General features: G+C 35.3%; 1 protein-coding gene across 1 annotated transcript in view; it reads left to right on the top strand.

The window, feature by feature from the left end:
- The window catches only part of LOC121379661 (protein ecdysoneless homolog), a 34,481-nt gene extending 22,775 nt beyond the window's left edge, over window positions 1–11,706 (top strand). The window contains exons 11-17 of the mRNA XM_041508309.1: window positions 1,828–1,931; window positions 2,064–2,229; window positions 2,616–2,686; window positions 6,397–6,617; window positions 6,937–6,981; window positions 7,463–7,498; window positions 8,625–11,706. Of these exons, the coding sequence (XP_041364243.1) occupies window positions 1,828–1,931; window positions 2,064–2,229; window positions 2,616–2,686; window positions 6,397–6,617; window positions 6,937–6,981; window positions 7,463–7,498; window positions 8,625–8,849 (868 nt within the window). The 3' untranslated portion in view covers window positions 8,850–11,706. The remainder of the gene's footprint in view (window positions 1–1,827; window positions 1,932–2,063; window positions 2,230–2,615; window positions 2,687–6,396; window positions 6,618–6,936; window positions 6,982–7,462; window positions 7,499–8,624) is intronic.
- The last annotated feature ends 5,841 nt before the right edge of the window (window positions 11,707–17,547 follow it).

Below are 17,547 nucleotides of genomic sequence, written 5' to 3'. Positions count from 1 at the left end.
ATTAACAGTGAGCCATCCAAAATATATTAATTAGTTTTTTTGTGAATTAATTATGAAAAGTAGTCGCCAAATTCAACTTCAAGTTATGTTTGGTAATTCAGGTTAAACCCTGATAGTGTAAGTGATGATGATGCAAAGTGCAGTGTCTCAGGGTTCGTACCGAGTCTGGAAATCTTGAAAAGTATGGAATTTGGAAAATCCATTTTCCAGACCTGGAAAAAGTATGGGAAAATACCTTTTTTTGCGAGTTGGTTTGAAAAAAGTATGGAAATTCGTCTTTAGGACTCAAGTAGAAAATTTCGGTTGTGAGAAACCGGCAGAATCTGACGACGTTTTCCAATTGCAGCACTAATGTTATTTGGGAAGTCGAGACTGACAATTGCCAACATTTACCAAAGATTTGAAGTACGCGCTTGCGCAATGCATAGGACAAAAAGATTGTCCATTTTGTCAAATTTTCCAAAAATATGGGGAGATGTACCGTATATCTTCGCTTATAAGTAGAATTTTTTTCACCCAAAAATTATTTTATAACTTGGGGGGTCGACTTATAAGAGGGTAAAAAAATTTCACCCAAAAATATTACCGTTTTGGGGATTATTTTACAAGTGTTATTGTTGAAGTATGCCCTGTATTTATACTCAAATATGTTAATTTGACGCATTTATTTTTTTATAACCTTTTTTTTTTTTGGCAATAGAACGGTTTTGGTTACGCAAAAAGGCGTGCGATCTCACTCACATGCCAAGAGAACAGTCCACTTAGTTAAAATAACAGTCATCACTAATAGCAAAAATGTAAACAATACTAACTACATGTTGCCTGAGTTTATTTTTAAATCTGGTCACTGGCATTAATGGTTGTTCAAACAATGTTTTGTCGGTGATTATCTTCATGAATATTACTGAGCTTTTCCTTAAAACAGCTTAGACATAAAAACCAGTGTACTTTCCAGAGTTATCCTCCTTACATGTATTAATATGGCGACAAAACATGTGATTAACTGATACTTTCAGTTTTATTGTAGTGATCTGTTGTCAGTGTTTATAAATAAAGTTGTTGTCTGTGCACAAACCCATGCTGTACAGTGCCATACGGTAACAGCCAAACAGCTTGCACTATCTACTAAGGGAATATTTCGTTTTGATGCTATGTTACTTGTTTGCGATCTACAAAACGTGAAAACCGAAGTTTGTAAAATAATTTTCTTTTGTTCAAATATTGTACATTATTGTTCTCATGTGCTGAAAATAAGAAATACTTCAATATTTATAAGTTGTTTTTCATGGGTCGACTTATAAACGGGTCAATAAAAAAATAAGTTTTCAGGGCTTGAAATTAGGGACTCGACTTATAGCCGAGATCGACTTACAGGCAAAGATATACGGTATTGAGTAACATGAGTCTTGAAAAAAAAAAAATTGTCTTGGGGAAAAGTCTGAAAAAGGTCTGGAATTTTTTGTTTCCAAGGTGTATGAACCCTGATGTCTAAAGAAAAACATGGTATGGGGTATTAAAGTGACTGACACTAGTTTTTAGGCATTGTAATATATTACTGCTTTTTTAACATTAAATTACACATTAGTTAAAACTTTGTGGCTTAAGTTATCAATGTTGGTAAATCTAATTTTGATACATGGCTTACTTTTAAAATGGCACGCAATGCAACACATAATGTCAACAAATACTATTATACTCATTAACATTTACTGTACATGTGTACCACCAACGATGTTTGATTGTTGCACCACTTTACATTTTACACAGCCCATGTGTTTTGCTTTATTCTGTCAGTTTTGTTTGTGTTATTTATTTTGTAATTTTTAGTCACAACAGAGAACCAGGAATAGAAATACTGGATTTGCTGAACTCCATCACATTTGACAGCAGACAACTTAAAGCCATGGAGAAAAAACTACAACCTTCTGATGGTAATGGCATACTTTAAACATTGGATTTGAGTTTAAGCTAGTAATATTCTTTGGTGGGTTTCAAGTGTTCCATAATGCATGTGTTGATTGTCCACTGAGACTGGTAGTAATGTGTGAAATATGTACTTCCAGATGACAGCTGGTTGACTTTGACACCTGAATCGCTGGACAATATGATGAATAAGGCAACAGGAAAATCAGAACAGTCTGTTGACATGTTTGACCTTGACAGTATTGCGAGCAGTATGAAGGCTTTTGTTGACAACGTATCTGGACTAGATGGAGCAGAGTTTCCCAAGTGAGCACCCTGGGGGGAATGATCTCTCATTTGTATCACGTACATTTTTACCCACTTATTGTTCATCTTATTTTAGTACTCAGTTTTGAATAATCATATACTTTTAAACCACTTACTGTTAGTTTCAGTTTTGAATTCAGTTTGGAATACTGTGCATTGATAACATTGATTAGAATATAAACAGAATTACACAATTTCACAAAACAACTGAAATGTTGTTCAGGTCGAAGGTTGAAAATCTGTAGTCAAACATGAAGAGATTGTATGGTATTGGGATTAACCCAAATTATGTATTTAGGCCTCTCCTTACATTTTACAAATACAAATATTTTGTAAGTGATTATTGTTACCGAATATTTGCATATTTGTTGTGTTTATTTGTACAGAAATGCCACAGATGATGATGAGATCCACTTTGATGGGACAGGGATTATTCAGTCTATGCAGAAAATATTCGGTAATCAGTGCTATATTTTAAACATCCACTGTGCTTTTTAATACTTATGCCATGAACTAGCTCTTCAACATTTTGTCAAGTATATTATTATTATTATAATGTACACTTGTTGATGGAACACTAACAACTTTAACAAATATGATTTATGTAGCTGTACAAGTGAACAGCAAAAGTTTACACTCTAAAAGAGAGCTGCAACATTTGAACATGTGACATTAATATTAATTTACCTCTTATTTAAAGGTATGCCAGTCTGCTGAATGTTATACACAGACAGATTTCTCAATATTTTGATATATTTGGTATTTTAACTAACAAAAATACATTTTTATTTTAGTATTTTTGTAACACTTTAAAAGATTTTGACAGATATTTTGCTAAACCAATTTGAATTATTTTGTGGTTTTCTTAGCTTTTGTACAAGTACCGTATTTTTCAGCATATAAGCCGCTACTTTTTTACTGTGAATTGCAAGGTGCGGTTTATAAAATGGTGCACTTTATTTATGAATTTTATGGTAACCGCTATGCATATAAACCAGAACTCTTTTTTTTCATTCTCATAATAATGATATAGCATACCAAATGACTTGGACTGAAGTATTACAATGGAATGGCTCTTTATTAATAGTCTAGTCAGGCTAGAAATAATACATCACTTGTGTATCGTTATACTTACAGTTTCAAAAATGGACTCGTCCGCGAACTTTCTTAGTTTGATTTCTGTAACATTTATTGTTAGTAGTGCATGAGATGTGTTTGTCAGATGTTCTAAAATGAAGTAACTTCCCTCATATTATACAAAGTAGTGTTGTTATACTTTGTAGTAAACACACCCAACTTGCATGTTCGATATTGCAGATAAAAAAGCCAGTGGCAGCCTAAACAATGTCACGTGATACAATTACAATGTCATGACCATTTATGGCCAATTGCAAAAGCCGGACCTTAATAAGGACATCAAAACAGTTTCTTGCTATCTTTAACGCCGCTGTTTCTAACCTGTTTGTAATGTTTTTAATTAATATATCAAAATTTAAGTTTAGTACGAAGCTTGCGAATTAAAATCACATAATCGGAGTACCTGTAATGTTTGTATTAATTGTCGAAATTTCCAATCTAATTGGCCCGCTAATTTATACAGAGCATAACGTTGTAATGTATTTCGTTATATTACATGTAATTATACATATATAATTCTCGGCAAATATATATACTCTTCAAAAGAAGAAACGCAAAACCACATTGTCGTAACATTTGGAGAATTGATTTAATTATTGAATGGTGAGTCCGATAATTACCAAATGTTGCAGGATTGTTCACAATTCACTCTAGTCCATTGTGAGTAAGTGATAGGACACACCACCAAGGTCAAGGTCATCTGGAGTCAATACCGGGTGTGGCCTCCGCGTGTGTTGACAACTGCCTGGCACCGCCTGCCCATTGAAGCAACCAGAGTACGGATGACGTCCCGGGGGATGGTGGCCCACTCGGCCTGCAAGGCTGCTGCCAGCTCGGGCAGGGTCTGGGGCTGTGGTTGTCGCTGTCGGTCCAACTCGTCCCATAGATGCTCAATTGGGTTCAAATCCGGTGATATCGATGGCCAAGGAAGGACATTAATGTTGTTGTTCTGTAGGAAAGCCGTTGTGAGACGTGCTGTGTGAGGCCTGGCGTTGTCATGTTGGAACACTGCGTTGGCGTTGGCCATAACTGGAACGATGTGTGGCCGGAGGATCTGGTCAATGTAGCCCTGTGCATTCAGGTTGCCCTGCACGTGGACCAGGTCAGTTCTGCCAGTGTGTGAGATGGCTGCCCACACCATGACACTACCCCCGCCGAATCTGTCCACTTCCTGCACGCAGTTTTCCGCATAACGTTCACCACGACGCCTATACACGCGACATCTTCCATCATGACGTCGGAGCAGAAATCGGGACTCGTCACTGAACCACACCTGTCTCCATCGCAGTTGAGGCCATTGTCGATGAATCTGGCACCACTGCAGTCGGAGTCGACGGTGTTGTGGTGTTAAGATGACACCTCGAACTGGACGTCTGGCACGAATTCCTACCTCACGTAGGCGGTTCCGTACGGTCTGGTCGGATATCCTGCGCAAACCTGGTATTGCTGCGGCTGTGGAGGTGGCAGTAGTCAATCGTTCCCGAAGGTGGCGTACCCGGATGTAGCGGTCCTGCCCGGGGGTAGTGACCCGTGGTCGACCGGATCTAGGGAGGTCACGTGTTGATCCATGTTGCTGGTAACGGTCCCACAGTCTGGAGATGGTGCTTGGGGACACATGGAATGCCCTGGCATTGGCCGTTCTGGATTCGCCTGCGTCTAGTCGGCCGATGGCATTGTTTCTCTGCGGTTCACTGAGACGTGGCATGTCCTGGATTGTCAACTGTCGGCCAGATACAGAGGCCAGGCAAGCGAACACCCTGCACTTTTATACTGTCGGTGTTCATGTTGCACGTGCAGACAACGCACGTGCAGTGGTGACATGGTTTGCACGTGGCTGCGTTTTTGCGAATATTCACATTTTGGAACTTTATTGTACAGTAGCTGCGTTTTATCGAATGTAACCGTGTGAATGTGTTTGGGACATGCAATGACCTTATATTCACAAAGCATGAACCGGTAGGAAACATAAAATCCGAGTTATAACCCATTTGTACCCTTTTGCGTTTCTTTTTTTGAAGAGTATATATATATATATATATTAAAGGCCGTCATTTAAAAGTTATAAAACAATGTCGAACCTGTAAACGATAGATAGGACTGCACGCTTAGTTTCGGTTCACTGCCACATATCCAGCTTGACCCGACCTCGTTTGAATATGTAATTTTTGCACACGGCACGCTAGTTAGGTTACAGAGAAATGCGTGTTTTGCAATCGAGTGAGTAGATGTACTAGTAATTTTCACTTTTGCCCTCTTTTTTTTTGGTTCACGCTTTGTAATCATACTGGAACAAATAAAATATTATCATGTATTTTTTTTTTCTTTGCAACTAATGCAAGCTTACGAAATTAGCATTATCAAGTTCTTGTTCATATTTTTGTAAAAATAGCGGGGTTTGTCAACGGTGTTTTGTTTACGAAACTTTCCCATTAGGTGAAATGAAACTGAAAGCAACACAATCAACAATTAGTTATTGTTTGAATTTAAGGGAGAATGGATCTTTATTATTATTAAATACAAACAATAGTTAACTGTAATTAAGATTGTGGCTTTATTTTAACTGCGGCTTATTTAAAGGTGTGGTTTATGTACGAACAAAGATCGGAACTTGGTCTAAAAACAAGGGGTGTGGTTTATACACCAGTGCGTGTAATAAGCCGGAAAATACAGTATATTTGACATCCAATAGTTGATGATTAATTAATCAATGTGCTCCAGTGGTGCCATTAAACAAAACAAACAGAGAAAAAGTATGAAAACATTTAAATTGATAGTCCTTTCATTGTTTGAATAAGCAAAATATCCTTCAGATTTAAACTGCCTGATCTAACAAATTCTGAGAGGAAAGTATTTTACTGGGGACATTTTGCTAAAGGTAGCAAATGATAGTTAATGATGCTTGTTTATTTTCTTTGATTCATTTTAAGGGAGAGGTGGTGTTGTATTTATATCTGTTAATTAAGATTGAGTGCTGTGGTGGTGTACACCCTGACATGGTAACAGAGAGACTACAAAGTGATTGTTTTACAGAATTTAAAGATGACGATGACTGTTCAAGTTCGGACATGAGCGAGTATGACTGGGAGAGTGATGATGACCTCATTCTGCCAAGCAACAAGACATCACAGAAATCCACGGCAAAACAGACGCCAAAGTCACACGACGCCATGCTTGACGATTACATGGACTTGATGGATAGGGAACTCGCCAAGACAAAAGTTGGCAAAAGTTTTGAACGATTTCCAAAACAGGTATTCTGTACAGGCTCATCTTAATGTTGTGCTTTTGTCATGTGTTCCTTTCGCCAGTAGTTGTTTAGGCACCACTTAACTATGATTCTGGTAATAAAACTTTGTAAAAGTGGAAAGAATAGCATCAATATGTTTGATATGCAGTTTAAGTGTCAAATGAGTCTTTGGTATTGTTAAGTAACATCTCTTAATAACTTCAGTAATGTATTCAGTCATAATTAATGTTCCAGTTAATATCTGAACATTTGTACTATTTGTTCACATTTGTGTTTTGCGATTACTTATCTCAGAAGTTAGTAAGCAGTGTTTATATTTTCAGAATGGCAGTAACAGCAATGGCAGCAACACATCTACACCGAAGAGGGTATTAGTATGAAGTGTTCTCTTGTCTCTAGCATTGTCACAGGGTTCACTTATATGTAACAATCCGATGTAACAATGACATAATTTTGCATTTTTTATACCTCTCCCCTTCTACATGTAACATTTTGTAACATTAAGCCCCTCTAAAATTATGTAATCATAAGGCTTGTCAATGCAAACCCCCTCACCCCCCACACACACTATCCCTATCATAATGATATAATTCCTATCTTTTAAAATGTGCCATGTTTCTTTGTACAATATATAATTATATGATTTGATTTGAATTTAAGTTATACAGCTACTGTTACAAAGTACACGTTGAATATGTATAAAAACAGTGTCTACTTATTGATGATAGCTTAAACCCTATACAGTATGTTTTACCATGTCAAGAGCAATGAGAATAGCGTTGCTATGATTATAGAAAGAGCTCAACCATATTGCTATGTGCTGGAGATGATGGAAGTTTCTCATTTCAGAGTACCAACAGCAGCAGCCAGTCTACCCCGAAGAAGGTAATGTTTACCGGTGTCTGAACCGTTCTTACATCCTTTAAGGTGCAAACATGTCTGACTGGGTGCATACTAGTTCTCAAATGTGTGCAAGACTAATAAAAATGGTCATTGTGCAACATGTTTAATGAATGGAAACTTGCATGTCATTCATGACATTTAAAAAAACAAAACAAAAACACCACCAAAAAATAACACGGAGACAAAGACATTGTTTGTGAGGACATCACAAACATATATGCAGGACATCACAAACATATATGCAGGGCTCGAACTTAAGAATTTGTCTCCCACGGCAATTCTTTTTTTAAATTGCCTTGGGTGAAATAACGGCAATTGTTTTAAAAACTGACTTTTGCAGCAAATACACATGACTGAAAGGTTATTTTCCAGTATGTATTTCAAATGTACATGTTATACGCTGGCAGATGATGTACACCAAGTTACGTTGGTGATGCTCCTGATCTACGGCAATTTATATCTCAATGACGGTAATTGGCATCGTTGCCATTGTTAAGTTTGAGCCCTGTATATGGACAATGAGAATAAAATCAATGTTGAAGCAGCAGTATTTTCCTTTTGGAATGGGACCAGTGGTAGATCGGGGTGGCCTAAGGCCCCCCAAAATTTTACAACATATTTTTTTTTTTTTACGAGAAATCCCTTCAGGAATGTTTATGGCCTTTGGCCACATGTCATTGAGATCCCCCTAAATGGATTGTCTGGATCCGCTACTGGGTTCTACTTAACAAGGCTGTGCTCCATGCTTGCTGTCAATTGAGCCATCTTAATGTCATTAGAGGTTGAGGTACACAGAATCTGCATTCATGCCTGATAATTATTCCCAATTTGGGATCCTACACTGGTGAGACGTACCCATAATAACACCTGCAAGGTGTGTGAAACTAGGTGTATTTGGTCTTGCATCTCCCCATTGAGTTTAGCAGTGCACTCGTTCTGGGTTACAGGTGGTACTGGAATGAAAAATCCCCCTTGTGACTTAACAACTATGCCACAGTAAAATGTCAGTAATGTACTTTGGTTTGCACTGATATTAAAACATGGAAACATATTATAATGGTAATAGCTTGCGAACAGCCTATTTAAGTTTTAATAATTGTATTTTCAGAGTGTTGCAGCCAGTGTTGGCAGCAGCTCACAGCCCAGGCGTAAAGCCGCACGGGACATTGACGACGAGGACGACGACTTCAAGCCAGTGAACATCGACCTGAACATCGTGAAGAACACGCTGCAGTCGTACAGTGCACAACAGGGACTGCCCGGACCTGCCTCCAACATCCTCAACAGCATGGGCATACATGTGCCACACGAAGACGCAGACCAGTGGCCGTGAACCAGCTGAACAGTTCATAGCTTGCTGCACTAGTTATATTTCAGCCAGTATAAAGTGGATAATATATACACATTCAAATAGCTGTACTAACAGCTTACTACACAAGTTACATTTCAGCCAGTATAAAGTATATAATATATACACATTCCAACAGCTGTTCTGACCTAACTTACTACACTAGGTGTATTTCAGCCAGTATAAAGTGAATAATATATATGTTGTCAAACAGCTGTACTGACTTTGTAGCTTACTACACTAGTTGTATTTCAGCCAGTATAAAATACATAACATATACGCATTCAAACAGCTGTACTGACAGCCAGCTACACTAGTTATATTTCAGCCAGTATAAAGTGAATAATATATATATACGCATTCAAACGGCTGTACTAACAGCTTACTACACAAGTTGTACTTCAGCCAATATAAAGTATATATAATATACACATTCAAACAGCTGTACAGACATAACTTACTACACAAGTTAAATTTTAGTTAGTATAAAGTATATAATATATACATATTCAAACAGCTGTACTGGATTGTAGCTTACTACACTACATGCATTTTAGCCAGTATAAAATATATAATATATATATATATATACACATTCAACAGCTGTACTGAATTAGTTTCATTAACTAGCTATATTTTATGCAGTATAAAGTACACAAACAGTTGTACTGACATAGCTTACTATATTAGTTGTACTTAATACATTAGTTGTATTTTATTTTGTGGATCAAAATTATTCAAATAGATAAAACTTAATACATTTATAATACATCTTATTTTTAATCCATTTAAAACTTTATAATGTCAGAGCATGTGGTACTTTGATCAGCCATTTTGGAAAGTGTTTGAATATTTAAATGCCATTGCATAGATCAAAACATTTGTCAATAGTGTGTTCATTAAGTAGTATAAGGCGCTGTAACTAAATTGCTATGCCAAGAATATTTGAACCAATATCAGATTAACCAACACACCACATCAAAGATGTATTGGTGTTCTGTATTGTTACAGCCACAATATACTGGCCGCATCTGCTGAAATCTGTACGATGCAGGGATATATTCATATCTCGAGGTGAACACTTGATTTTATGACAATTCTGACTGAAAATAGTGGTGTTCTTCATGACTGCAGTATTTTGTTTGTCGTCCCATCCATAAAAACTTGGTTTCCTCTTTTGAAATGTCTTACCAGCTTTTTTCAGGTTCAGCTGGCTTGGAATGTTAAATGATTTCCAGTCAGTGAAAGTTCTGGGTAGTGGGGAAAATTGGGACAATCACTTTTAACAACAGTTAAATTGTGTACACAAGAAACTGTTACAATGCTCAAATAAGATAGATTATATATGTTGCTAGAATGAGAATATTTTTTTATAAGACAGGTTTTTATAATCTTAGTGTTTTTATGCTCTAATTTGACCTCTGTGTATGTGATAGTTTGATGTGAACTACAACAGAAGTATGTATGCTTGTATTCCAAGAACCTTCATAATGTAGACCAATTCATCCCAGGACCAAACTAAATCTTTTCCTTGTCAAACATCTGTTAGTTAATATGTCAGGAAGACTATTTAATGTGGCCATTCTGTACCACACTGTTGTGATTAGTGTGTTAACTTCCTTTTGTACATTTTTATTTTATTTTAACTTGATTTTTGCGTTTATATTAAGTTACGGTTTAAACATGTGTTGTCTTTGCCAACACCTCTGCTATTTGGGCTGTGTTGTCAGGACAGAGTTTAATGTTTGGTTGTTGGAGAGAAGTTGAAATACAAATAATAACCACCTCATTTCTAGGTGTGAGCTGATACCAGGATATGAACCATGTGTATAAGTTTAATAAGCACTGCCCCAATATGGTAACAGATGTACACGTTATATTTTCTTATTTATTGTGGGGTTTGTTTGGTTTTTTGTTTCAACAAGGGACCTTCATGTAGAATAGCTGGTGTGATCTGATGACAGTATGTAGAGTAATTAGTTGTTGAGTTCAGAGATCATTTGTCCTAAGACTAGTGTGACCGTATATAGAATAACTGACTACATTTGTATTGTGACTGTAGGAATTGTAGAACTGAATGCTGACAATCTGTATGTTTGTAACTGTAATCAAATATTTCCATTGTAATCTGTTGGTTGTGTTTGTCATTGAGGTTTTAACAATTGTGTTCAGGCAGCCATGTTTATAGCGTGCATTAGTACTTTGAAAACTTTTGTAGAATCTACACATCTCATAACCTCATTGTTTTACAAAGTATTTTTGTACTAATGTTGCAGTAATTAAATCAAAACATCAAGTTCCATGTAAATATTTTAGTTTACAAACGAAAGACTTCACCATAAACCAAGATATAAATACTAGTTTTTAAATTTGATACTTTGAAAATATTGTGAGCTCCTGTAAAATAGTGTAGTGGTATGGTGATCAGTAGACTTCATTGGGTACATGTGTCATTATCAAAATTGGTAATGTTCTGAAAACAACATAGAACTCGGGGGGGGGGGGGGGGAGCAGTTAATCCCTGCTACAATGAGGAGTGGGGGGTGGCAATGCAATATCGTTAGCTATGGGGCAGTGCCCCTGGTCTCTCCCCATCAGACATCTATTCACAAGAAGAAAAACAAAAAGCAAAGAATCTAGTGCTGACGAATCTTGCAGCACCGATCAGTTTTAACTGAAAGTTATTGTAGCTGTAAGAGAGGTATATTCTATTCAAAAGATTATTAAAGGGACAGACCCAAGTTTCAACCCGTGGAAATTAACACTAAGTTTAGTTAATCTACAAACCTGTAACACATTTGGATAAAGTTACAACAAAGTGAAAGAACAGTCTGTGACTTTGAAATGGTCAAATACTTCTCAGACTCAAGTGTGTTTTTAAAAAAATTTAGAAATGCATTTTGTGATATTAAAAACATCAGGATGATCAAAAACACTTCGAATGTGCGGAAATGGATAATCTAAACAATAAAATCTAAATAAAGAATTATTTCAGTTATCAAAAACGGCTCTAATAGTCAAAAATATGCCTTCAAATATCATAGTTCCACGTTTACTGAAATACTAGTAATTAATTTCCATTTTCATAACAACTTGTAAATATTTTCATTGTTGAAGAACTGACAGTTTTAAAAACTTGTTCTTTGTCTCAAGTTCGGCAAAAGCCAAAGTTTTACACATTGGAAACTTGGTTTTTTGACAGTTTTTATTCATCACTGTCCTTTTTGTAATAATAATTTTGTTTATTTTATATATTGTTATTTTTGTATACAACTACAATTTTTAAGTGTTTTTATTTGGCGGGTAGGCCTATTAACTATTGTCATCATCAAAATATAATAACTTCTGTTAATTATGATAATCTGATTAGTTTAAAAGGGTTAACTGTATCTGTTGTATAATTGCACATTAGTACTATACATGTATATATAAAGATATGTCACAGAAAGATTAAATACATTTGTAAGTTAATATAAATGTTTTAGATGTGTTACTGCAAATATTTTATGATTGTCATACCAGGAACACCAGCAATAATATAACTAACAGATTTTGTTGACATAAACCTGGTAAATGTTGTTTGAAATATGTTAATGTAGATTCATGTGTTTTTATTGTGTGTAGTCACATTTTATGATGCATATTATGAGCCAGTTTTATGTAGTCCTTTTGCTTGAACAAGTATTACCGCATAGTATTCTTTTACTTATCTGTTTTCAAAAATACATATTTTAGTTACATTGGCAACCTGTTTTACCCACCGAGTGAACTCAGTAAATAATTTAAATGTAATTTAATATATTGTACATACATGTATCAACAATGGCATAGCCAGCATGAGGCAGACGAGGCACTTGCCTCATCTGGAATTTCCCCAGATTTATTTTATTTTTCCCATGACACTGATATTTATTTTACAGGTCTGAGTTTGCTTCGGCATTTTTTCCTCTCTGGCTATGCCCCAGACCAATATGTAAATATTTTGTTTAGTTGAAGATTTCATTTAAATGGTGTCAGTTGTTTTATCTTCAAGCTGCCTGCACAGTCTTCCAACTGATTTCAATGAAGCTGTAACCAATTATTTTACACTGTCTGCATGGAAGTTACTCAATATTAATTAACCCAGGGCTATACTTGTGTTTGTGAATTATTTTTAACCAGATTATCAAACCTTTGGTTACTGAATTTAACCGTGTGAATTAATGCTAACCAGTGGTTAAGTTAAGCAAGTTTTTAACAACCAAGCCTTGTGCTTATAAACTTACTCATGGTTAATATAAAAAAAAATACTATGTTAAAGTTTGGAGACATGGCATCTTCGCAGGCCAAGGTACCATTCTATATACATTACATTCTATATACATGTAACTACTGAACGCTACTTTGGCTTGCTAAGATGGTTAAAGTTTGGAGACATGGCATCTTCGCAGGCCAAGGTACCATTCTATATACATTACATTCTATATACATGTAACTACTGAACGCTACTTTGGCTTGCTAAGATGGTTAAAGTTTGTTTGTTTTGTTTCACGACACCACTAGAGCGCATTGATTTATAAATCATCGGCTATTGGATGTCAAACATTTGGTAATTTTGACAGTCTTAGAAACCCACTGCATTTTTCCATTAGTAGCAAGGGATCTTTTATATGCACCATCCCACAGGCAGGACCATGACATTTGATATACCAGTCGTGGTGCACTGGCTGGAATGAGACATAGCCTAATGGGCCCACCGATGGGCATCGATCCTAAACCACCACTCCTGCTAAGATGGAGACATGGCTAAAGTTTGGAGACTGGACTTGTTTCATAGGAAATGATTCCTAGTTCTTTTATTTAATCCTTTAAACAAAATGTATGCACGGTCATAGTGATAATATAATAAGTTAATAATAATATATCAATAAAAAATTGTTTAAAAAAAGATAGCTTTCGGTTATTTGATATTGTTATTAAGAAGCCATTTAAAAATATATTGTTACTTACCAACATATTTAGGCATTCATACAACTCCAGCTGAAACAGGTTGCCAATGGTTATGGTTGTGATACTGAAGGCAGCAACAGACAAAGGTATCCATAACATAATAGGAATCTCAGATTTTGCTCAAACGGAAATGCCAAGCCTTTATATTAGATCAGGTCGAATGGACTGTTTGACTAGAACCAAAGATACTTTATATTGAGCCAACCCAGTGTAACTGTTGATTGTGCAAATCCACATGTGATCGTATTGTTAAAACGTGTTGAACTACATTTTACACTAGTGTACATCAACAGTTTCTAGAAGTATTAATAATTGTGATTTTAAAGGCACACATGTTTAGTTCTTTTATTTCCTGTTGGAGTTGAGTCTGAACCAATTATGTAAACATTTGTATCTGTGTTGTTTGAAGAAAGACCGTTCATTTCTTTTACAAGCTTATTTCTAATAATTCTTTATTATGGGAAAACTTTGAAACTATACAGGCCTTTTTCTGACAATTCTTTTTTATATTTTATATGAGAACTATGAAATTACATTTTTGACTTGCTGTAAATTGTGTATGTTTATATGTTTTTGTTATGTAAGAAAACCAATGCATAAATGCACATTAGATAGTAAATTCATTACTTTTTTACTTGGACAACAGAATGACTGTGTTCTTAATTCCATGGATAGTAGAGAGTAATACTGCCCTCTCAACAGCAGCTCATTTACATTGTTATCATAGTCAATTTTAAATTATACTCAGTTAGCTTTTTTTTCATTATTGATAAACTGCTAGATGTGTACATTTCTGACAAAGGTGGGAAGAACTGCCCTCCTGTACTAGTGCTTTTGTCCTATAGTAATAGCTCAAAATAGTCCAAACCTGGAACAAGTTGGTAACAAGCTGAACATTTCTGACAAAGGTGGGAAGAACTGCCCTCCTGTACTAGTGTTTTTGTCCTATAGTAATAGCTCAAAATAGTCCAAACCTGGAACAAGTTGTTAACAAGCTGAACATTTCAGAAAAATTGGCCTAGAGTATGATAAAACACATATCAAAGGTCCCTACAAATCTATGAAAAGCTAACTCAGGAATTCGACAGTGTCCAAAATGGCTGTCATTATCTATTTTATAATATCTTTGCAATCATACACAATAGAAATGAAAGGAAAGTGTCTACACATAGCTTTTCAGACACAGATAATGCAATTAAATAATTATTTACATGATTTGAAAAACAGAAATTTCTCAAATTAAAATGGTTGGCACTACAGTGGGTACTCTGACTGTAAGAGAGCTCGATGTAAATGTATTTGACATCAAACATAGGATTGTTGTGGTATTAGAGTGGAAATCTTTGACTACTTTTTGGTGGTAGGCGATTGCCAAAAAATTACATAGCTTGGTCTCTGACTGTAATGAGAGCGTATTTATGTCCAAATGTCCATCTAGCTCTCTTACAGTCAGAGTATTCAGGCTAAAATGCAATGTGATCAACATGGTAGTTATTTAACATAAACTGGGGGTTCTATGGACAGAAATCTGATCTCAAACTAAACACCAATTATTTATTTTTCTATTTTTATTTTTTTAAGGCATAATAAATGAGTGGTCCAATACAAACCACACTTTTTCTGACGTTGTGACTGAGCTTGTTACCAATTTAGTTACGGTTTAGGACTATTTTAAGCTATTACTCCTGGCCAATTCTCTGTCAGCTGGGGCCTGCCAGGAATTAAAGAACAAAGTTAAGTAATCCACATTTGTTTCAGTTGATGTAGATTTGTAAGACAGTTTTCAAAGAAGCGTATGAATTAATAACCAGTTGTGTAGTACTCTGCTGCTGTGTGGTACAGCACACTTCACTGCCGTTCTCGTCTTCAAGTCTTGTCAGCATGAACTCAAACAAATGTGGGCTATTTACTTGTTTTTAAAATTCCTTTAAGATCAGTCAGTGGAGAATAGGTCAGAAGTAATAGCATAAAATAGTCCCAAACCTGAAAAAAACTGATGACCAGCTGGAAGTCACAAAAGTAGTAAAATGTGTGGCTCGTGCTGGAGATATTGACCACTGTAGTAGCCACCATTTTAATTTTTGAGATTTCTGTTTTTCAAATCATGTGCTTAATGATTTAGATACTTTCTTTACATTTCTAATACATCTGGTTACAAAGATGATAAAACAGATAATGGTGGTAATTTTGGACGCCATCTTAAATACCTGAGTTAGCTTTAATGTGTCTTTTATCGTACTCTAGGGCACGTTTTCTGTACATTTGACAGGTTTGATATGCTAGTAATTATGTATGCAACACAAATAGTATATGCTGAACTATTAAGCCTGTAGACTATTATTTTGCTTATAGTTGTGACATAAAAAACACTTCTATTGTTTTGTACTAAAATTAGTAATATAAGTATGCAAGCAATGTCATATTTCCAACCGCTGTTTGAAAACAAATGTTACACAGACCATTGTTTTAATATTTAAGGTTTGTTTACTTAATTTAAAGCTTTCCAACCTGATTGTTTCTAACATCACCCCTTATAACAACAAAGCCACTGCCCTGTGATTTTGGTGACAAGGGGTAGTGCTCAATCACCAGTTTTTTAAAATAGAAAATGAATCATTTAAAATGCCCCCACCCAGGTTGAGAAAGTTTGACATAGCACCTTTATTAAATATATCTATTACAATTTAACTGAGGAATATGTTTGTGTTCTGATGTTGACATAATGTTTTGCTTGTTCTTTTATCTTAGAGGATTTTGCTGCTACCATATTATTTAATTATGTGTATTTGAATAAATTTGACATAATCAAATATTTTATCAAACTTTTTGACAGTATTCTTATTTGCACAGTATACATTTTGCTAAAAGCACCTATTGTATTATGATTTTTATTTTTAACAGTACATGTAAATAATATTTACATTACAGAAACAATTATTCTGTTCAAATTACCTACATTATTATTATTACTGAATTGCTAATCTACTTGCTGTTAAACTGAACATTTTTGTATTTTATAAAATTAAAATAATATACATGTGTATATCATTTATTATTTTTTAATGAATTAAATTTTGTATTATAATTAATACATGTGTTACAGGCTGTCCAGCGATCCTGCTTTTTTTCCCCCTACTTTTTGTTTAAAATGCTTAGTTTTTCCTGTTTTGTTTGAAAATACCGCAAAGTTTTGTTAGTGTACATATTGCTTGTGTTATTATAAAAGTCAACAGTTATGGGATTTTAAAAAATATATAATTTTGCAGCAAGATATACTGTATCTCCGAATTTGTGGGGGCAGAACATAGCCCAGTGGTTTATGCACGGTCAGTCTAGGATCAATCCCTGTGATCCCACAACTGGTGTAACAAAGGCTGTGGTATGTACTATCCTGTCTGTGGGATGGTACATATAAAAGATCCCTTGCTACTAATCGAAAAGAGTAGCCCATGAAGTGGTGACAGCAGGTTTTCTCTCAATATTTGTGTGGTCCTTAACCATGTCTGACGCCATATAACCGTAAATAAAATGTGTTGAGTGCATCGTTAAATAAAACATTTCCTTCCTTCCCAATTTGTAGCAGCACATAATCTCAACATATTAAATTTACACCCTGGAAGTCAATGTGAGATGAAATTTAATGTCTGTTACTTTTGCCTACATGTACGTGTAAGTAGTGTGCTCCTTAAATACT

Source organism: Gigantopelta aegis, chromosome 8 (genome assembly GCF_016097555.1).
Source record: "Gigantopelta aegis isolate Gae_Host chromosome 8, Gae_host_genome, whole genome shotgun sequence".
Classification (NCBI taxonomy): Eukaryota; Metazoa; Mollusca; class Gastropoda; order Neomphalida; family Peltospiridae; genus Gigantopelta; species Gigantopelta aegis.
Note: the sequence above shows the minus strand (reverse complement) of the source record. Positions and strands in the feature narration are given on the sequence as shown.